Source organism: Miniopterus natalensis, chromosome 5, assembly GCF_054644295.1.
Source record: "Miniopterus natalensis isolate mMinNat1 chromosome 5, mMinNat1.hap1, whole genome shotgun sequence".
Taxonomy (NCBI): Eukaryota; Metazoa; Chordata; class Mammalia; order Chiroptera; family Miniopteridae; genus Miniopterus; species Miniopterus natalensis.
In genome coordinates this window covers 34,459,163-34,482,065 of record NC_142085.1, presented here as the reverse complement: position 1 = coordinate 34,482,065, position 22,903 = coordinate 34,459,163, and the positions used below count along the sequence as shown (strand labels likewise).

General features: G+C 41.8%; 1 protein-coding gene and 1 pseudogene across 1 annotated transcript; both read left to right on the top strand.

Moving 5' to 3' along the window:
• The first annotated feature begins 134 nt into the window (after positions 1–134).
• Positions 135–8,594, top strand: LOC107531611 (glyceraldehyde-3-phosphate dehydrogenase pseudogene; annotated as a pseudogene).
• A 587-nt stretch (positions 8,595–9,181) lies between these two features.
• On the top strand, positions 9,182–22,484 carry CGAS (cyclic GMP-AMP synthase). The gene is made up of 6 exons (XM_087817143.1): positions 9,182–9,549; positions 10,201–10,602; positions 13,027–13,246; positions 16,842–17,084; positions 20,950–21,052; positions 22,117–22,484. The coding sequence occupies exons 1-6, from the start codon at positions 9,274–9,276 to the stop codon at positions 22,466–22,468; spliced, it is 1,596 nt and encodes a 531-aa protein (XP_087673269.1). The 5' UTR covers positions 9,182–9,273; the 3' UTR covers positions 22,469–22,484.
• Positions 22,485–22,903: the final 419 nt, after the last annotated feature.

Here is a 22,903-nt window from a genome sequence, read left to right as displayed (position 1 = left end):
GCTCTGACGTCACGGCGTACACGTCGCCGTCCAGCGTCGCCTCTGATTGGCGCTTTGGCACGACTTTCACTAGTAAATCTAGACCCGGGAATGGCGCTGGTGGTCTTGGGCGTGTACCTGTGCGGTGGCCCGAGCGGGCGGTCTGATCAGCTGTGGCTCTGGAGTGGGGCCTCCTACTCGGGTCATTTTTTGTCCTTTCAGGCAAGTTGCAGCCCGGATCGCCAGGTGGCCACCTACGAACAATGATGTTGATCACTTTGCTTTATCAGATTGAGTTTTCTGGCACACTACCGCCTTGACTTCTGTTTGTTTATAATGACTAGAGTCTGAACAGGAATGGATTTGAAAGGAGTTCAAGTACGTTTGTGGGTGAACGACTCATGAAGGCTAATTCGGGAGATCCAACGGTTGAGGGTTAAATGTCCAGCCTTTTGGAATTGATCTTTTTAAGGCCTTAAGAAACCTTTGACTGGTTGAAGAGTGAAACAACCTTTATGGGAGTTTTATTTTTCTGATTGTTAAAATCTGTCAAATACATAATTTTGTTGTCTTATTACATTAATAATAAGCGTTCTTTATACACCACTTAAATCTTAGAGAAATACAAATCTTTTGAGAGTTAAAAAACCTATGACTTCCATCAGGTCTTCCAATCCCTATCTCTATAATCATTGGCAGCATTTTCTTGCTAATTCTTAATAGTTTTTTAATACAGTACTAACGCTACTATTATTTTGCCCATAAAATACTGTGATTATATTGTTTTTCAGTTTGCCTCTTTTTTTTTTTCTTTTTTCTTTTTTTTTTTTTAATATATCTTAATTGATTTCAGAGAGAGGAAGGGAGAGGGAGAGATAGAAACATCAATGATGAGAGAGTCACTGATCACCTGCAGCCCACAATCCGGGCATGTGCCCTGACCAGGAATCAAACCCTGATCGCCTGGATCGTAGGTCGATGCTCAACCGCTGAGCCATGCCCGGCCGGGCAGTTTGCCTCTTTTTTAAACAATATGTTTTTTACTATCTTCATTCCCAGTATATATGAATCCATCTCACTTTTTAGTGTTATATAGTATTCAATTGTGTATGTGAACCACAATTTATTTAATCAACTCCAATTTCTGGGCATTTGGGTTGTTTCTAATTTTTTGATATTACTATCACCCGTGTACGGATATCTTTTTAAAATTTATTGGATTCTTCTATAAGTGAAAATACTGGGGAAAAGGACTCCTCAATGTTTAAATTTTTGAAAATCACTAAATTAACTTTCTAAAAACTTTGCATCAGGTTGTACTAATAGTGTAAGATTATTTCATCATACCGTAGCCAGCACTGAATGTTAATTAAGTTTAACTATAAATATATTTTTAATATTTTTCATGAAAATGGGATATGTGCACTGTTTTGTAATCTACTTTTGCACATCATAGTTTATCATGGACATTTTTCTATAATAAATACAGATTTATGTCATTTTTGAGGGTTACAAAACATAATTAATTAATTATAAAACGATTAATTTTTGAGGGTTACAAAACATAATTAATTTAAATATATCTTTATTGATGTCAGAGAGAGGAAGGAAGAGGGAGAGAGAAAGAAACATCAATGATGAGAGAGTCATTGATCAGGTTGATGCTCAACTGCTGAGCCACACCAGCCTGGTAAAACATATTGTATTAATAAGTATGTTAAAGTCAATAGTGTGAGTCTTTAATAAGAGAATCACTGGCCTACATTTTCAATTTTACTAATCTCTTCACATGATATATATTTAAATGAGACCCTTCTCTTTCCTATAGAGACATTAATCTCAGACCCAAAGATGAGATGTTTAGGCAGGGATAGGTATATGGTGAACTGTATCTCTACTGTAAAAGAAGATAAAGCTCTTGATTATGCTGAAGTTAGTCTGTTACCATTTGTGTTGAGGATCCCCCAAGACCATCCTCAGGTGTGTTTTTAAATTACTTTATATAATTATGTCATTTCATTGGCTCCTCACATTAATTATGAGGTAGATATTATCTTCTTTTTTAAAAATTTAATTTATTTAGGTTACATTGGTTAATAAAATTGTAAAGGTTTAAGGGATACAGTTCTATAATGCATCATTTGTATATTGTATTGTGTGTTCACTACCCCAAGTCATGTCTCTTTCCATCACCATTTATCCCCCACTTTACCCTTTCCTACCTCCCCCACCCACCCCCATTTCCCTCCGGTAATGACCATACTGTTGTCAATCCTCAGATATATATATATATGTATATATCTTTTTTCATTCCAGGAAAAAATTACATTTTATTCCCAGCTTGCCTCCTCTTTTAGAGTGGATTGGGGGTGGCTTTTGGAGTGGAGATGTTGCTGGGTGGTGAGAAGGTAGGGTTACTCATCTGTTTTTTACTGATAGTCAGTGGGAGTCTTGGATTTATCTCTGGATCACCACTGTTGTATGTAATTTGTTGACAGGCCCATCTTGAAATTTACTGTTAAAATAGTTAGATTTCCTTCCAGCTTGAAGGGTCCCCAGTGAGCCCAACTGGGGACCAGGCTTTTGGGAATCCTGGAGATTGTGCTTAGGGGTGTACTGAGTTAGAGGATCTTGGGCATTTTGTTGCCTTGGCTGAGGCAGTGTTTATGGCTGTGGAGGCAGGGGCTGCCCATCCTCAGGTTTAGTGATAAGTTAGAAGGACTCACAGAACTTAGAAAAGCTGTTATATTCATGGTTATGGTTTATTACAGTGAAAGGATGCAGATTAAATTCAGCAAAGGCAAAAGGCACACAGGGCAGTGTCCAGGAGAGACCAGGCATAAGCTTCCAGTTGTATCTGCCTCTGGAGTCATATGGACAGTGCTTAGTTTTCTTAGCAATAATGTGTGACAATACAGAGTATTGCCAACCAGGGAATCTGACCCATACCTGGGAGGCCAGGGCTTTTACTGGGAGTATTATGACTCTGTGCCTGCATGACTGACCTAGTTACTTAGTCTTCAGTCCCTCCAGCATAGACCAGGGACCCATCCTAAATCACACTGTTAGTGTAAACTATCTGGCATTGCCCAAAGCCCCAGGTATATATAAAGACATTAAAAAAATTTTTTTATATATTGAGAAGGAGAGAGAGAGAGAAACATCGATTTGTTGTTCTACGTATTTATGCGTTCATTGGTTGATTCTTGTATGTGCCCCGACCAGGGATTGAACCCACAACCTTAGCGTATTAGAACAATGCTCTAACCAACTGAACTACCTGCCCAGAGCTATACAAAGACACTTTTATCAGCCAGGATTTTCCAAGGACTTAGAAGTTATCTTTCAGGAGTCTATCAGGGACCAGTCCTTTCTTTGGAATGTGCAGAGTGTGAACACCCTGCGTCTGCTGAGTTAACCCTTTACTGCATTCATAACACATTTTATGAGTTAAGGGAATCCTCATTGATCTTAAGTTGGACTGATTTATCTATCTGTGTTAACCTCTCTGACCAGCTATTTCAAGCCAGAACTCACCCGTGCAGCAGGCTACTTTTCCGTTCTTTTAAAACTCTAAATTGCTTTCAGACCTTAAAATTATTTAAATTAATTAAGTGCAGATATGAGTTATCTTGTGACCAGTCAACAACATTTGGACACAGAAACACAAGTATACTTGTGACCGGTCAACTTAAGAGATGGTCTGCCAAAATTACATAACACCTAGAAACCCAGTGTTAAGGTCCCTGGACTGTAAAAGCCTTTTTTACTACCATGATTATAGAAAAGAGAATTAGGAAAAAAGAATAAAAAACATGTCACCAGAAAATATTTGGGCCTTACAAATAATATTTTTAAAAAACAGGTAACTTACTTGTTAATGAAATTCCTTTCCTTCTACTCTCTAGTTAATTTCAAGTCTACTAGCTGTTGAGTAATGAGAAAAGTAGAAAATCAAATCTCTGCTATTGAGAGGCATCGTTTCATGAAGGAAAAGGAGGGCAGTTATAAATTGGTCAATTTTATTACGGTTTTGAAGAAAGGTTGGACTTACAGAAACAATCTCATTCCTTATCCTCCAAGAGTTTGCAGACTAGTAACTGGCACACATACAATTATAAGGAAATACATTAAATGTTATAATAAAGCCACAGTGAGCTGTGATTACAGGTTGCAGAGAGGGAGTAATCCTGTCCATGGCAGATGACAGGGAATGCTTGCTTCTTAAAGGAGTTATAATGGACTTGAAGTAATTCATCATAAAAGGACAGAAAAGTTATTGAAGAGTCCTTATTATATAGTCTCCATATACCTTTCTTACTTTCTTTCTTTTTGCATTTTCTGTTCCCTCAGCCTGCAATACTTTTCCTTCTTCCCTTGCTCTGTATCCCCATCTCCTCACAAACTTTAGGAACAGTTACACATAGGCAAGAAGATAGAGATTTCATGTTAATGCTTTTTTTTCTTTCACAGTCATTTCTTGATACACTTTGGCTTCCAAGACAAGATATTCTGTTTTTTCTCCTATTTTTCTGGTCACCCCTTCTCAATCTATTTTTTCCCCCCTTCTCAATCTATTTGAATGGTTTCTCCTCCTTGATTACTGCCCTCAAGTTCAAGGGCACATTCAAACCCATCCCCCCATCCCATCTTTAGGGGTTTATCTCCTGGGTCTACTCCTAACACCAGTTCTGTAGCAGTCTGGATCCAATCAGGAGAGAAAAGCCACACAGTAGATTACACAGGAGATACATAATGTAAGAATAATTAATTATAATAAAAGAATAGCTATAGGATATAAAGAATCTCTACATAGCACTCTAGAGCTGAGGGAGAGTACCCAAGGAAGAATAAACTTGGAAGGGGCTCAGACCTCAAGTGCAAAAAGCTTTCAGAAAGCATGGGCTACACAAGGTAGCTTGCAAAGGGAGCAACAGCTCTGTGTGGACTTCCTGGGCCACAGGTGGGCGGCACACAGGGCTTGCAGAAAAATCAATTGCCTGGTGTGTTGATCAACCCACAAGCAGCTATATGCAGGGCAGGTAGCAATCTTGGTTTCCCCATCTAGTTAAGCTGTAGACAGGTTATGGCCAGGCCAAGGTTGCAGGATAACAGAAGGATCACTTTCTAGGCCTGTGCCTGGGATAGGCTCTATCAGATTTTCTCATACCCAACAAGGCCCGACTTTTTCCCTACTCAATCCCCTCCACTCCCTCCCCTATGCTGGAAATCACAGGAAACTTCCTCCTGCAATGTTCCTTCAGCAACCTCTACTGAGAAAGCTGAACATAGTGGGCACTTCAAAAGAGAAATGCCTAAAAGAATTCTGTAGCTTATCAGAAAGCATATATCGAAGGATGTATATGCAGCTGAGAGGCAATGAGCTGATAACTGATATTTCTCATACTTCACAAGCTCCAGTTACAGTTGTTTGAACAACTAGGCATAGTCCCTCCTTAAGTTCTTTGCATTAACTTTTCCTTCTGCCTGGAAAACTCTTCCCCTGGGTATCCCCACCTTTAAATCTTTGTTTGCTCAGATACCACTCTTCCAGTATTTTAGTATTGTACCATTCCTGATCCCTCTTGCACTATTTTTTCCTTTTTCTATAAAAAAAAATATATATATTTTATTTTATTTTACAGAGAAGGTGGGGAGAAAGGGACTGGGAGAGAGAAAGATTTGTTGTTCCACTTATTTATGCATACATTGGTTGATTCTTGTATGTGCCCTGACTGGGGATTGAACATGAAACTTTGAAGTATCGGGATAGCACTGTAACCAACTGAACCACCCAGCCACGGACTGATTTTTTTCCCCTTTTCGATACAGCTTATCATCCTCTATTATATGTTTATTGTCTGTTTCTATGCCAAAATGTAAGTTCCAGGAGGGCAAGGATCCCGAGAACCTAGAATAGCAGACACTCAAGTATTTGTTGAGTGACTAAGTGAATTACTGAGGCAAACATGAAACATAAAGGATAAGACGTAAAATCAGCTCATGAAAGTACATACCCACAAATGAATCTTTTGTGTGTGTTCTTCTCCCAGATAGCATCCAAGATTCATATCCAGACTTAACTAAAAAGTCATTCCTTCCGTGATCTGGACACTGGCTGTGGCAGCAAGATTGAGCAAGGAACAAGTTTTCCTCCTTTGACAGGTCAGCAGCAGACGTATTTAATTCTGGCTTGGTGGATTGCTGCTTGCATGTTTTTGGTTAAGCAAACACCAGTGGACTTTTGAAGACTTTGGAAGTGGCTGGAAGACAGCATTAAGCTATCTGAGAGTCATTTACTGATTCCTTGACAAGCAACTGGAGCCCTTAAAGGAGAAAAATAGAACCATAGAGCAGGGGTCTTCAGAATGAGGTAGGCATGCCCCAGGGCATCCTAGAGGACTGCCCAAGTACACAATGGCAGTTTTAAGGAAATGGATTTCCAAATTCCACCTTCCAGGTTACTCTTCCCTGAAATTGGTCGGCTTGCAAACAAGCCTAACTACACAAAAGTTCTTCCATTTTACAAAGGAAAAATATATACATCTCTCACATCACATTTCAAACTAGAGTCCACTGCCCTGGGGTATAAGAAAAACTCTTTGTAGAAAGAGAAGGACATATCGCCCGGCCGGGCATGGCTCAGCAGTTGAGCATAGACCTAGGATCCAGGAGATGGAAGTTCGATTCCCCCTCAGGGCACATGCCGGGGTTGCGGGCTTCATCCCCAGTCCAGGGTATGCAGGAGGCAGGCAGCCCATCGATGACACCTCTCCCATCATTGATGTTTCAACTCTCTCTCCCTCTCCCTTCCTCTCTCTGAAATCAATAAAGATATATATTTTTTAAAACAGAGAGAGAAGGATATATCAAAGTACTAGATTCAGGGAAACCTTTAAAAAAATTAATCCATTGACAGAGGAATGGATAAATAAGATGTGGTCCATACATAGAAGGGAATTATTCAGCCTTAAAAAGGAAGGCTGACACATGCAACAATGTGGATAAACCTTAAGGACATTATCTTATGTGAAATAAGCCAGTCACAAAACAACAAAGACTGTGATTCCACTTCCATGAGGTACCTAGAGCAGTCAAAGTCATAGAGACAGAAAGTAGAAGGGTGGCTGCCAGGGTTGGGGCGGGGGGATGAGGTATTATTGTTTAATGGGTACAGAGTTTCAATTTTCCAAGATGAAGAGTTCTGGAGATGAATGGTGGTGATGGTTGCATAACAGTGTTAATGAATTTAATGTCACTGAACTCTACACTCAAAAATGGTTAGTATAGTTTAAAAAAGTAATCAAGGCATTCTAAACGCAAGGGGTTCCTGTCTCATTTGTATTTCTATACAGGACTTGGCTTTAGAAGTAGATTTTTGAAAGCCTGTATTGAGATACTCTGGAATCTGAACAGCTAAAGCAGCATGGATTACTTAAAATGTATATTTTTTTGATGGGCTTTTGAGAACCAATGGATAAAACTCACTAATAAGAACTTCACACCGTTTCTTTAAGATTGTGTGTGCTTTTAAAAAGTCAAATAGATTCTCTGCTCCTCCTGTTCATCAGACAGCCGGGTCTTCCTGCGCAGTGCCAGCCCCAGTCCTGACACACAATAGTGAAGGCATGAATGGATTTGGAGTATTGGGCACCTGGTCACCAGGGCTGCTTTTAACTCTGGCAAAGTGGATACTATTGCCATCAATGGCCCTTCACTACATGGTCTACATGTTCCAGTATGATTCTACTCATGGAAGTTCAAAGGCACAGTCAACCTGAGAACTGGATGCTTGTCATCCATGTCCATCTTCCAGGAGTGAGATCCTGCCAACATCGAAAGGGGTGCTGCTGCTGAATATGTTGTGGAGTCCACTGGTGTCTTTACTACCTTGGAGAAAGCTGGGGCTCACTTGAAGGATGGAGCAAAGAAGGCCATCATCTCTGCCCCTTCTGTGGATGTCCCCATGTTTGTGATGGCTGTGACCCATGACAAGTATGACAATTCCCTCAAGATTGTCAGCAGTCCCTACTGCACCACCAACTGCTTGGCCCCCCTAGGCATTGTCATCCATGACAACTGAGGCATTGTGGAGGGACTCATGACCACAATCCATGTCACCACTGCCACACCCAGAAGCCATGGATGGCCCCTTGGGAAGCTGTGGTGTGATGGCAGAGGGGCTGCCCAGAACATCACCCCTACTTCTACTGGCACTGCCAAGGCTGTGGGCAAGGTCATCCATGAGCTGAATGGGAAGCTCACTGGCATGGCCTTCCATGTCCCCACCCCCAATATGTAGGTTGTGGATCTGATATGCCACCTGGAGAAAGCTTCCAAATACGATGACATCAAGAATGAAATGAAACAGGCTTCAGAGGGCCCTCCTTAAGGGCATCCTAGGTTATACTGAGGACCAGCTTGTCTCCTGTGACTTTAACAGTGACACTCACTCCTCCACCTTTGATGCTGAGGCTGGCATCACCCTCAATGATCACTGTGTCAGGCCCATTTCCTGGTGTGACACTGAATTTGGCTACAGCAACAGGGTGGTGGACTTTATGATCCACAGGCCTCCAAGGAGTAAGAAGCCCCTTGACCACCAGCCCCAATGAGAGGAAGAGAGGCCCTCAGCTGCTTACACCAAATAGATCCTCCAACACACTGAGAATCTCCTCACCTCCACAGTTTCCATCTCAGGCCGCTGAAGAATTGGAGAGGCTTAGGGAGCCTTACCTTATCATGCACCATCGATAAAGTTCACTATACCCAGCAAAAAAAAAAAAAAAAAAAAAGTCAAAGTCAAATAAATATTCATTCCAATTACAGTCAATCTTTCAGTCTTGTAAAAGGTGAACATTTTCTATTTCCCATTAATTAAAAAATACTTACATTGAAAAAGTTTGTCAACTTCAGTGGACAAGAAAGCCTGAAGTTTTCCAAAATTCTTTAGGTGGTATGCCAGCAAATGTGTCTGGCTGTGAATACTGCTGAGAGAGTTTCCCTTCTCTTGGGTTAGGCTTTGAGTGATTGCCAAGCTAGTGGCATAGATGGCACCGCAGTGGGAGAGCATTAGCATCTTTCCAGGACCGTGGGAGGTCCTCCCTAGCGCGTCCGGGGCGTGGCTCCCAGAGTGACCTCCCAGCGTGGGTGCACATTTCCCGCGTCACTGCGTTCCCGCCAGTCTTCAAGTTCTAAGTTTCATTTCCAGCCGCCAGTCGCGACTGCTGGTTCCTCTATCCGCCGCTGTTTCGCGAAGCCGAGTCAACTTTCAGGTGGCAGAGAGTGCGAGCTATGGATCCTCTGCGCAAAAAAGAGACGCGGACAACTTCGAGGGCGGGGGTCGCCACCCCCAAGATTTCGGCGCAAAGTTCGAAGGGCGCCGGGACGAAGACCTCGCCGACGAAGCCCACCCGGAGGAAGCCCAGCGAGTGTTTGGTTGTCCCTGAAGTTTCCCGGCCCAACCAGCAGAATTGCGGCCCCACCAGGGCGTCGGGATCACAGCGGAAGAGCAACCTGGAACCCCAGGAGAGACCTCAGGAACGCGCGCGGAGTGCACCCACCGAGAAGGCGCTTCTGAGCGCTGTAGCCGAGGTGGACAGGCCGGCGGATCTGCCCGCCGGGCCAGAGCTTCCCGCCGCCCCGGAGCCCCCCCTTCCCAGGGCCGGATCTCGCCGGAACCCGGGCGCACGCCCCAAGAAGGCGCCCGTGAGTGCTGAGATCAACTTGGATGCACAGGCGAGTCCACCCGAGGGGCCGAATCCTCCCACGGCCCCAGAGCCGCCCCTTCCCAGGGCTGGATCTCGTCAGAACCCGGGCGCACGCCCCAAGAAGGCGCCCGTGAGTGCTGAGGGCAACTTGGATGCACAGGCGAGTCCACCCGAGGGGCCAGAGCTTCCCGCCGCCCCGGAGCCCCCCCTTCCCAAGGCCGGATCTCGCCGGAACCCGGGCGCACGCCCCAAGAAGGCGCCCGTGAGTGCTGAGGGCAACTTGGATGCACAGGTGAGTCCACCTGAGGGGCCGAATCCTCCCACGGCCCCAGAGCCGCCCCTTCCCAGGGCTGGATCTCGTCGGAACCCGGGCGCACGCCCCAAGAAGGCGCCCGTGAGTGCTGAGGGCAACTTGGACGCACAGGTGAGTCCACCGAATCCTCCCACGGCCCCAGAGCCGCCCCTTCCCAGGGCTGGATCTAGCCGCCGTGGGGGCGCACGCCCCAAGAAGGCGGCTCCCGGCGCTGAGGAAGTCTTGGAAGGACTGGCGGTTCTGTCCCAGGGGCAGGAGCCTCCCGCAGCCTCCGAGCGGCCACTTCCCAGAGCTGTATCTTGTCCTGAGAGGGGCACGCACTCCACTCTGGAGCGGAGACCTCGGTCCAGGCCCACGGAGGTTCCCGTCCACGATTCGCTGGTCCCAGCCTCTAGTGTCCACCAGAGGGAGGCGGCGCCTGGCGCCTGGAAGCCCCGGGCGGTTCTGGAGAAGTTGAGCCTACGCCAGAAGGAAATCTCAGTGGCGGCGAAGGTTGTAAACCAGATCGTCGACCACCTGCAACGAAGTATGCAGAGCTGGAAGTCCGAGTTCAAAGGTGTCAGGCGGCTACACGTGGGGAGCTACTATGAGCAAGTGAAGGTGAGCTGCGGATCGCGTGGCCTCCTGCCTTTCTGTGCCCCAGGCGGCTGGCCGGGCTTCCTTGCCCCTCTCTCAGCCTCCTCAATGTTCCCCACCTCCTATGGTTCCTCACTTTCCTTCGGAAGAAACTCAGACTAGTTCTTTAGTTCTAAATTAAAGCGATGAGGAGTTGTTCTTTCTTTTATTCATCACGACATCCAGCCAACCTATACTGATTGCTAGCCACTGGCAAGACACAGCCATTGGGGGAATTCAAATGTATAGATTCAGTCATGCAAACAGGCCTGTATTGTGTTTCTCCAACAGTGTTATACTTGGTGGTTTCTGATCAGATTATGACTTGAATGATTATGAGTGATCTGCAAAAAAAATCCACAAAATTAAGATATGGAAGAAACTTTTGCCTATGAGAACATCTGTACTCCAAAGGAAAAATATATATATATATGTGTGTGTATATATATATTATCTTCATCTGAGGATATTTTTCCATTGCTTTACAGTGAGAGTGGAAGGCAGAGAGAGAGAAACATCAATGTGAGAGAGACACATTGATTGGTTGCCTCCTGCAGGCACCCTGACCAGTGGTATGGAGGCTCCAACCCAGGTACAGTGTCCTGGGCCGAATGGAACCTGGGACCCTTCATTCCGCAGGCCTATGGTCTCACCGCTGAGCCAATGGGCTAGCTCAGGAAAAATATTTTCAGTCTCTTCCTCCAGCCCCTGCAGACTCACTCTTTCTTTCAATTTCTTATTCAGATATTATGAGAACCTCACAGTGAGTGATGTTAAACAAAATTTAAGAGAAAATCTCCTACAGGTACTAAAGGCATACTTCCTAAATACACCTCAGATGTAACTGTTTTTAAGTGTATATTCCACAGCTCCATTTGTTTGTGGGTGGTTGTCATTAAAGCCATCATTCCAGTATAAATTGCTGAATTTTGTTGAAGATTTTTGCATCTGTGTTCATCAGGGATATTGGCCTATAGTTTTTGTGTGTGTAAAGTCTTTGTGTTGGGAATGAGGATAATGGTTACCTCACAAAATGAGCTTGGTAGTCTTCCCTCCTCTTGAATTTTTTGGAATAGTTAGAGAAGGATAGGTATTAATTCTGCTGCTTTGGGATGAAATGCTCTGAAGATATCAATTAAATCCATCTGTTCTAATGGTCATGTAAGGCTGCTATTTTCTTACTGATTTTCTGTCTGGAAGATCTATCCACTGATGCCTGTGTCCTCACTGTGTTCTTTGGTGTCTGTGCCCAGAGAAAATGCAATCTTTCTCTCTGCCTCTTCCTATAAAGTCACCAATCCTAACAGATTAGAACCCCACCCTCACGATCTCATGTAACCATAATTACCTCTTACAAGTTCTCTCTCCAAGTACAGACACATGGGGAGGGGGGGGTTGTTAGGGCTGCAATATCTGGATTTTGGGAGGACAGTTAAGTACACAGCCCAGTACATCTCAATTTGCACTGGCCACATTTCATGTGGTTAGTAGACAAATGCCTACTAGCTACTGTGTTGAACAGTGCAGTCCAATAGCTGTACTTGAAGCATATCCTAACTAATGAAAGACTTGTGACATTTTTAATACAGTAAAAACAAGCACTAATTATAATTGCTTTAATTTTTATTGTTGTGAGAATGGGAAAGGTTCTTTGAAGCTTCTACAGGTGCTTCTAAGACAGGAATACTGTACATGACTTGGAGCTCACACTCACTTGGGTGACCAATAGATATGAGATAGCCTTTGCTCAACTAGCCAGTAGGTCAATATACACATTTTTGAGACCATTGTGACAGGAGGGAGGCTGCAGTGTGTATCTTGTGACATAAAAGATAGAGCCTTCAAGGTCTTCAATTTTATTAAGCTTTAAACTCAGAATAAAACTGGTAAAGGCTTTAAAAGCTTACATGATATCATTTAACATTGTTTTAAGCTCTGGCCAGTGTGGCTTGGTTGTTTGGGCATCGTCCTGTGCACCCAAAGATTGCTGGTTCCATTCCGGGTCAGGCCATATGCCCAGGATGCGGACTGGATTGATCCCTGGTAGGCAGTGTGCAGGAGGCAGCTAATTGATGTTTCACTCTCACATCCATGTTTCTCTCTCTTCCTCTCCCTTCATCTCTCTATCTTTTAAAAAATACTAATAATTCCTTTTTAAAATGAATAAATAAAATTGTTTTAAATTATGGAATTCACACCTACTTATGGTTTAAAAAAATGAGTATAGAACCTACAAACTAAAACCAATAATACTCTCCCAGCTCCACTTCTCTCACTCCCAGAGGTGTAAATATTAGGAGTCTTGCTTTTAAAAGTAGGGTTTTAAGTGGAAATTTTAAGAAAAAAATTGCAGTTGCTTGGAAAATATTCACAATCAAACACTTCACTGCTGTTTTTACTTTTTCTTAGGTTTCTGCACCTAATGAATTTGATGTTATGTTTGAACTGGAAGCCCCCAGAATTAAGCTAGAAGAATATCGCAACAGTGGTTCTCATTACTTTGTGAAGTTCAAAAGAAATCCCAGAGGAAATCCTCTGAATGAGTTTGTAGAAGGGGAAGTATTATCAGCTTCTAAGATGCTGGCCAAGTTTAGGAAACTCATTCAGGAAGAAATAAAAAAAATTGATGGTAAGACTTTTCACTTTTGATTCTTGAAGTTCTCATCATACCTACTAATTGCCAATGTACACTCCTCTCCTGGTCTTTCTTGACCCCCCTGCAGCACACTGTTGACTACTGCCTCCTCAAAACAATTCTTTGCTCTTGATATTATTCTACTACATTTTCTTGATATTCTTTTAAAACGTTGATTGGCTCTATTTTGGCCTCCATTGAATATTCACTGAACTCCTGCCTGTGGCACTGGGTGGATGTGGTTGAATAAAATCATGGGATCCCCTCTTGAAGCTTGCATCCTGTGAACACAAATTGTAGTGAATGCTGTGAAGGGAATGAACTGGGAGAAGTGGTATCAACCGGAGTGCTGGGGCAAGGCCCTGAAGCAGAAAAGGGCTAGGCAAGCTCAAGGAACTAAAATGTGACCAAGGGGAAGAGTGAAATGTAGTTGATAAGGTGGCCAGGAGCCAGATTCTTCACAGACGTGTAGATCCTAGAAAGAGGTTCAGATTTTATTTTATGTACATTGAGAAGCCAGGTGGTAATGACAAAAAATGATTGGCTTTGTATTTTTAAAAGTTTACTCTGGCCTCTATGGAGAAGATATTATAAGAAGGCAAATAAGGAGGTTAGAAAGGAAAATACTTTAGTAGTTGAGATGGAAAGATGGGGGTGAGTTGGGGTGCTAGGATGGAGGGCAGCAGACTCTCCCAAGCTGTGCTCACTTCTGGATCAAGTGTATGGGTGAGAGAGAGGATGGCATTGAAGAAGGCTCCCGGGTTTCTAGAAGGAGCACATGTGTAGACTGATTGTGCCATTTAGGAAGAGCAGGAACACATTTTGGGGAATGAATGAAGCGTTTGGCTTTGGATATGTTCAGTTAGAGATTCCTGTGTTGTGTTCAAGTGAATGTGTCAAGTATGGAGCTGGATATGTGTTTGGAGTTCAGAGCATACATTTGGGCTGCATGGCAGCATATAACTGGTCCCTTAGGCAGAGAGTGGAGATTAATTTATCCATTAATTTAATCAATATTCATTGGTTATCTAATATGACAGATGGTCTGGATGTTTGAGATGTTAATGAACAAATAGAGGAAGACCCTCACCCTTCTGTACCATATAATTATGTAAGGGCAGATATGCAATTAATAACAAATGGAAAATAGTTATCTTTGATACTAGTAAATAGTTTTATGGTGAAAAAGTGTAGCAAAGTAAGAGGCATCAGGAGTGTGAGGCATAGGATGAGGGGAAATTGTAATGTTAAGTAGAGTGGTAAGAAGATCCCATTAGAAGTTGGGGAGAAGAGACAGAGCAAAAGGAGGCTGAGTGTTTTACAAGAGCAGTGGTCAGTGTATAGAATGCTGCTGACACCGAGAAACCATTGCGTTTGGTCTTTGATTTTGTGGGGATTGTTGGTAACTTTGACTTAGCAGTTTCAGGAGGGTGATGAGCACACAAAAGAAAAAGTGCAGGGATGCAGTCGAGACAGCATGTGTAGGCAACTGTAGAAAGTTTTGGCTGCAAAGGAAGTAGAAAGCTGGATAAGTATGGGGAAGAGGCGGATTTAGGGTCGAAAGATAGGCTGTTTTAGAATGAGGACACTGGAACCTTCTGTGTGGGGTAGGAATGGCCCAGCAAGGAGGGGGAGTCCACTGATGCAGGAGAGGGAACAAAGGAGCAAGGTGCATGAGAAAGTGAGGATCCAGAGGCCATGTGCAGGGGTGGCCTTAGTTAGGTGAATGGGCCCTTCCTCGGTGGTAACAGGAGGAAGAAGGGTATAATGGGGGAGGGGGGGTGTTGCAGATTTAATGATAAGAACATGGGAATGTTCTCTAGGATTTTCTCCTTGGTGTTCTGTGTTCTTTCTCACTGGGGTCCCTCCCAGAAGTCTTATCTGGGAGTAGTCTTCAACTGCTGCTTGTGCACCCCTAAATCCCAAAGCCAGTATCTCTCCTCTGGAAGTCTTTCCTGAATTTCTGACCACCATAGCTACTTGCCCAGTGGCCATCTCCACTTGGGTGTCCACAGGCACCTAGAGCTCAGTGTATCTAAAATGATGTTCATCTCAGCTCAACTGCGCTTCCTCTTGCTTACTCTGTAGTATAGAGTCTACGCAGAAGAATGGAACCAACAAGAATCATTTCCCAGGCTACACTCCTGGGATGGCTTCCAGTGCTCCCACCTCCTTCCTCATCCTGCAGGTTCAGGCCATCTACCAGTTCTGTGAATTTTAACCTCTTCAGTGGCTCTCACTTCTGCTACCTGTGTCTTTTAAAAAAATTTAAATTGTGTATGTTTAAGATGTTTTGATAAGCATGTACATAGTGAAATGGTTTCCACAGTCAAGCTAATTAACATAGTAACCTTTGTGTGTGTATGAGGAGAGTACCTGAAACCTGCTCTCTTAGCACAGTATTTAATACTGTACTGTTTGCAGTACTCAGTGTGATAGTATTAATGAGAGTCATCATGCTGTACATTAGATCTCTAGACTCTCCCTCCCTAACTGCAACTTTGTTCCCTTTGACCAACATCTCCCATTTCCCCGCCCCCCACCTCCCCACCTCTGGTAGCCACCATGCTACCCTCTGCTCCTGTGTATTTTTAGGTTTCACATGTAAGTGAGGTCATGCAACATTGGCCTGTGTCTGGCTTATTTTCTCCAGGTTCATCCATGTTGTCACAAATGGCAGGATCTCTTTCTTTGTTAAGACTGAATGATATTCCATTGTATGTACAGGCATACCTGATTTTATTGTGCTTCAGTTTATTTCACTTCACAGATAATGTGTTTTTCACAAATTGAAGGTTTGTAGCAGTCTTGTGTCCAGCAAGTCTGTTGGTGCTATTTTTCCAACATGCTTAGATGACATTTTAGCAGTTTTTAGCAATAAAGTATTTTTAATTAATGCATGTACATTGTTTTTCAGACATAATGCAAGTGGGCATTTAATAGGCTACAGTATAGTGTAAAAATAACTTTTTTATGCACTGGGAAACCAGAAAATTTGTGTGACCTGCTTTATTGCAATATTCACTTTATGGCAGTGGTCGGGAACCGAGCCCAAATATCCGAGTGTGCCTGCACATACCACAATTTCTTTATCCACCCGTCCGTCAGTGGACTCAGGTTGGTTCCGTATATTGGCTATTGTGAGCAACACTGCAGTGAACGTGGGTTGCTCCTGTGTCTTGATGCTCGCTGCATCCTTGCTACCACAGGCAGCCATGCTCTTGGGTTGGGCTATTGCTGTGGTCTTTTTTTCTTCTTCTCCCTCATCACTTTGCTCCCCCCTTCCCCTGATCTGGCCTCTTTTGCAGGCTTCTCTCCAAACTGCCATTCATCAACTTAAATGGAAATTTCCTCAAAGCAGCTTCTCATCCTCTGTGCCAGACAGGTTCTTGGCAGTGCCTCCCGGCCATGATAGGTACCAATGAATATTGGTTAAATGAGTAAAACACTTTGTGTTGTGACGTCAGTTTCTGCTTTAATTTCCACCTTAACACTCTCTAGATCTCCAATTCTAGTTATATTATTTTTCCTATATTTTCAAGAAAATTAGGTTGATAAACCCTTTTTTTCCTGTTATATGTTGAAACAGATACAGATGTCATTGTGGATAAGAAGAAAAAAGGGTGTCCTGCTGTAACGCTTCTTATTAAAAAACCTCAAGAAATATCTGTGGATATAATCTTGGCTTTGAAAGTACAAAGCAGCTGGCCAGCTAGTACCAGGGAAGGCATGCCCATCGATAACTGGCTTTCACGAAAAGTTAAGAGAAGTCTAAGACAACAGCCATTTTACCTGGTACCGAAGCCCGCAAAGGAAGGAAATACTTTTCAAGGTATCTTGAATGTGAAGGTTAATTTAAAGACATATAAAAGAGTTGTTAATGTTATATACATTATATATAAACATATAAATGAAGCAATAACATTAAAATATGTAAAAGATCAACGACTGCTGTTGCATTTCAAAAGTCATCAGGCTAAATAAGCTACAAGATAGGAGTTTGGTGAGAGATTGAATTGGAAAGGGCTTAGTTGTAGTGGTTTTCTCATTAGATACTCAGCTTTAAAATGTCTACTAGTCCACATTTGAATGTTACCTTTTAAATTTGTTTTTAATAAAGAAAGACAGTACTAGCCTCGGAGCCAGGCTGCTCTGGCCCTGGAGGCTGAGGCTTCTCTTACTAGCTGTGTGATCTTGGGCTAGGTACCAAGCCTCTCTAAATAGTGCTTTATTCACATTTCCTTAGTTTTTACCTAATGACCTTTCCCTGTTCCAGGATCCCATCTAGGACTCCACATTACATTTTGTCATCATTGTCTCCTTTGGCTCCTCTTTCTTTTTTTTTTGTTAATCCTCATTGGAGGATATTTTTTCTATTGATTTTTAGGGAGAGTGGGGTGGGGAGAGAGAGAGAGAGAAACAGCAAAGTTAGAGACTAAAATTGGTTTACTCCTGCACCCACCCTGACCCAACCAGGGATCGAACCTGCAACCCAGGCACATGCCCTTGTCCAGTAATCAAACCCATAACCCTTTGGTGCACAGGCCTACACTCTAACCACTGAGAACATGACCAGGCTCCTTAGGCTCTTCTTGACTGTTACAGTTTCTCGGCCTTCCCTTGTTCTTGATGATCTTGATAGTTTTCAGGAATACTAGTCAAGGTATCTAATTGAATGCTAGTCAATGGAGAAATCAGCCATTTCAGAATGTACTAGGAACCACAATCTGGGTGCTGTGTGTATGTCTGCTATGTGTATTTTGTAGAATGTCCCTCATATGGTATGTGCCTGATGTTTTTCTTAGGATTAGACTGGAGTCCTGGGTTTTGGCAGGGGTGACCAGAGAACTAACATGCCCTGTTCGTTGCATCATATTAAGGATATGTGCCATGAACCTGACTTAGTACTGCTGATGTTGACCTTGATCACCTGGCTGGGGTAGTGTTGTCAGGTTTCTCCACTGTTAATTTACATTTTCCCCCTTTTCATACTGTACTGTTTGGAAGGAGGTCACTGTACACAGCTCCCACTTAAGGAGGGGGGAGTTGTGCCACCTCTTTGAGAGCAGAGTATTTACACAGAATTTTTTGGAATTCTTCTGCATGGGAGATTTGTCTCTTCTCCCCCATTAATTAATTTACTTAATCATTTATATCAACATGGAGCCATGGACATTTGTTTTATACTTTGGCCTGTAATACAATACTACTTTATTAATGTTATTGCTTCATTTGTTCCAGATTTGTCCTTTAGCTCTTTCAGTTGGGTCCCTGTGTCCTTTGGACATGTTCTGTAATTGTGGGGGTTTTGTTTGTTTTGACCACTGACTCACTTTCTGGCTCTCAAAGGTGCTCCATGCTCATCTGGTATATTTCCTGCATCAGTCCTAGAATCAGCCATTTCTCCAAGAAGCCCTGCATGCTTTTATTGGAGAATGTTCTAGAAACCACGATCTGGGTGCTGTGTGTATGTGTGCTCTCTTACGAGGGTGTCAACCCTCTCAGCTGGAGAAACAAGGGAATATATGCATGTATACTAACCCCAGTACATACCCATATCGATAAATATTTTTATATGTACTACCTGTTCTGTATGCTAAGTTATACATGAATTTATACTGCCTCTAATTATAATCCATTACCACATGGATCATTCCTTCTCTCCTTGCTATTGTAACCTCTCATTCCGACAGTGAAAAACCTGACTCCCACATCTGCCACCGATCTGCTCAATTTTCAGTTCTAGTGTACATGTATAGCTGTTTCAAAATTGTAAAGCCTTCCCTCCATGGGAAACCATTACCAGCTAGAGTACAGTTCCTTTAGCCTTTAGCCTTACAGACCCCATTTCCAAAGTAATTTAGGTCAACACCTTTTGCCCCACCCCTTTCAGGAAGGTCGTTTTATACATTTGTAATGCAGCTAGAGTCCCTTTTCACAGTCTGCATTATTTCTGGGATCCCTTGATCTCCTAAATGATTTTTTTTAAGAGTTTACGTTTATTAAGGTTAACTCTTTGAGCTATAAAGTTCTACTGGTTTTCACAAATGCATTGTATCACGTATGTACCCTTAGTAATAGTTTCACTCCCCTAAAAAGGCCATGTGCTTCACTTATTCAACCCTTCCCATTCCAAACTTCTGGCAACCACTGATCTGTTTACATCTCTATAGTTTTGCCTTTTCCAGAATGGCATAAATGGATTTAAACAGTAGCCATGAGCACACCTAGCTCAGTACCACCTTTTCCATGTATTGATTGCCTATTTATTGTATAGCTATTACTACACTCTTTATCCTGTTCCATCCCATTAAAATCGTTGTCTACCTTGCACTGTACTATATTGTCATGCATAATGTGTCTTTATAAGTCTTGATATCTGGTAGGGCAGGTTCTCCCACTCTGTCTTTCTTTATGAGTGTTTTAGATGTTTTTGATCCTTTGCATTTTCATGAAAATTTTTGTAATATCTTGTTAAATTCTACAAAAACATCTTTTCGGATTTTGACTGAGAGTACAGTGAAACTATGGATGAATGTTGTAATACTTGATGTATTTATAATAATGAGTCTTCCAATTCATGGACAGGTGCATATCTCCGTTTATTTAGATTACCTCTAATACTTCTTAGTGAAGTTTTAGAGTTTTCTTCACAGAAATTTTGTATATCTTTTGTTAGATTTGCTCATAGACAATTGTAAGTTTTTAGTCTGAAAAATTTTAAACCAATAGGAAAGCAGATTGAAGAACTTACTGAACTCACACATACCTGTCACCTAGCTTCTTTTGTATTTTCTTCATACATTGTTGTCTTATCTATCAGTAATGATAGCTCTATTTCTGTCTTTCCAGTGCTATGCCCCTCATTACGCTTGCTAGGATAGCCAGTGCATGTTGGACAGACATACAGATTGCAAACATCCTGCCTAACTGATTTCAAGGGAAAACCCTCAGCTTTTTACCTTATTTTATCATGTTGCTGTGTCCTTTTTTAAATCTTTCTTTCATCAGATCGAGTTTCCATCCAGATTCAAATTGCTGAGAGGCTGTTGTTTCTTTCAAAATGTTGAGTCAATATTAAATTTTATGACCTGCATGTTCTGCTTTTGGTGCAATGAGCATATATTTCTCCCCTGTTGTGTTAATGTGACAGATTATATTGATTGATTTTTAAATTATAAACCAATCATGTGCTCCTGGTATAAAACCAGCTGGGTAATAAGAGAATCAGAGCTTTAAGGAGCTAGCCATAGTAAAACTTTGGTAGAAGGGGAGAAATCTATTCTTACATAAATTCTCCCAAGGAATAGAAATGCTCCCTAGTTCATTTTACATAAATACCAAATCTTGTAAGGATGGTATAAACATTTTTGAATCATTTTATTAAAATTATTATAAAAACAAAATATTAACAAACTGAATTGAGCAATATATAGAAGATAAATGTATCTTACATGGCTAACTATATTAAGCACCCCCTACCCCCAGTTTTTCCTATCTTGGTCCACTGTTTGCTTCAAATGACTTCTTTTAATATGTAATTATATCATTTATCTGTTTGCTTCCTTGGGTCTATCTCCCCCAGAAATTTTTCAGAATGATATCTTAATGAAGGAAATCACTTAAATATTGTGTTGCTTATATGTAGACTCTTTGGGTAAATTACTTTTCTTTCTATTTTTCTTTTGCTAATTAAGAAGACACATGGCGGCTATCCTTCTCTCACATTGAAAAGTACATTTTGAAAAATCATGGAGGCTCTAAAAAATGCTGTGAAAAAAACGAAAATAAATGCTGCAGGTAACTTCCTTATTTTGTTAAATGGGAGCTTATCCATGTAATGTTTATTTTTTTCTTGACTCCATAGCTCAGACTTAAAGATGATCATTGCTGGGTTGAGTCCTAGGGGCAGCACATGGCTAGATTGATGTGGAATATTGGAGGGTGAGCCTGAAACCAGGGAAACCAGATCCAAGGGACCAAGGAAAGAGTGTTGTCAGAAGGCAAGTCCAGGGACCGTAGTCCTGACCCTGGATCAGATGGATGCATAAAGTAGAACAGAACAGAGGGTGTAAACATTAGCCATGACAGCTGGTTGTGTCTTAGTATCCTGGTTGCTTCAAGGTAATAAATATTAATGTCACATAATGGGAGGGTGCCAGAAGACCACTCATTTGGATACTGCTGCTTGCTTTGAGATAGTTTGGCTGCATTGAAGGCCAGGGACTTGACTGGCTGAATTTGAAACAACAGTAAAAGATGGGTAATTATTTTTCTTGGTAGAATACATACCATAACAAATGAGATTGAAAAGCAATTGTTCATTTGAGTTTCTAAAGTTGTCCAGTATAAGGGTCACAAAAGTTAAAAGGTCAAGACAAGAATGTCCAACATGTAGGCCCAGGAGGTTCTTTAAACCTTCACGTACAGGCTTTGAAGCCAGTGTTAAGAAAAATAAATTGCTGGTAAGGCTAAATATTTTTTAAAATATTAAATTTTGTCAACTACAAAATAACTGGATGAGTAATGTAAATATTTGGAGCCTAACAAAATCATTGGATGAGTAATACAAGTATCTGCCAGTTTCATAGTTGAATTAATCCTGATAGAATAAAATATTTAAGCTAGGAATGGGGAAGAGGGAGGAAAAATATGCCTTTGAGACTTCAAAGCATATATTTGAAAAAATTGAGTGACTGTTATTATATTTATATATCTTTATTTTTTATGTCTTGATATGTATTCTAATATCTGCATTGTTTATTGTTATCTTCCTGTAAGATGCCTAAAGCTCTTTGTGGAATGAAGTAGGTTGTAAATAAGTACAAATAAACATTTGTGGGGTGTTTTTTTTTATTCTACAGGAAAGATTGTTTAAAACGAATGAAATATCTTTTAGAACGATTGAAAGAAAAGTTTGGAGACCAAAAGAAACTGGATAAATTCTGTTCTTATCAAGTGAAAACTGCCTTTTTTCACGTATGTGTCGAGAACCCATGTGACAGTCAGTGGCAGTACAAAGACCTGGAGCTCTGCTTTGATAGATTTGTGGAATACTTTCTTCAGTGCCTCAAGACAGAGCATCTTCCGCATTTTTTTATTCCTGCAGTCAATCTACTTTCTCCAGACAAAATTAACAGAACATGTAAAGAATTTCTGTCAAAAGAAATTGAGTATGAAAGAAACAATGCATTTCCAGTTTTTGGTAAATTTTGAAGAAAAAAAATTATATATATATATTTGTTTTTATTGTTGAGGGTATTACAGATGTCCCCATCATCTTCCCCTTGCCCCCCCCCCCCCCCCCCAGGCCTTCACCACACTATTGTCTGTGTCCTTGGGTTTTGCACTGATGCATGTAAGTTCTTTGGGCAATCCCTTCCCGCCACCCACCCACCCCCTTCCCTCTGGGATCTGTCAGCCTGTTCCATGCTTCCATGTCTCTGGACCTAATTGTTTGTCAGTTTAGTTTGTTCATTAGATTGTACATATAGGTGAGATCATGTGATATTTTTAAAGAGTCAGAAATTAGAGTGACTGTAATAATTGGAATGTTTGAAATTTTCACAGTAATGATTGACAACAACAAATAAACAGTTGTTCCCCTGTCTTAATAAAATGATTGATTATTTTGGGAAAGAGATTAGTCAA

Bases quoted from the DNA above. Each gene is read 5' to 3' on its own strand.
- CGAS (XM_087817143.1), top strand. From the start codon at position 9,274: ATGGATCCTCTGCGCAAAAAAGAGACGCGGACAACTTCGAGGGCGGGG. The intron at 10,603-13,026 runs GTGAGCTGCGGA...ACTTTTTCTTAG, and splicing joins GCTACTATGAGCAAGTGAAG to GTTTCTGCACCTAATGAATT. The intron at 21,053-22,116 runs GTAACTTCCTTA...TTTATTCTACAG, and splicing joins AACGAAAATAAATGCTGCAG to GAAAGATTGTTTAAAACGAA.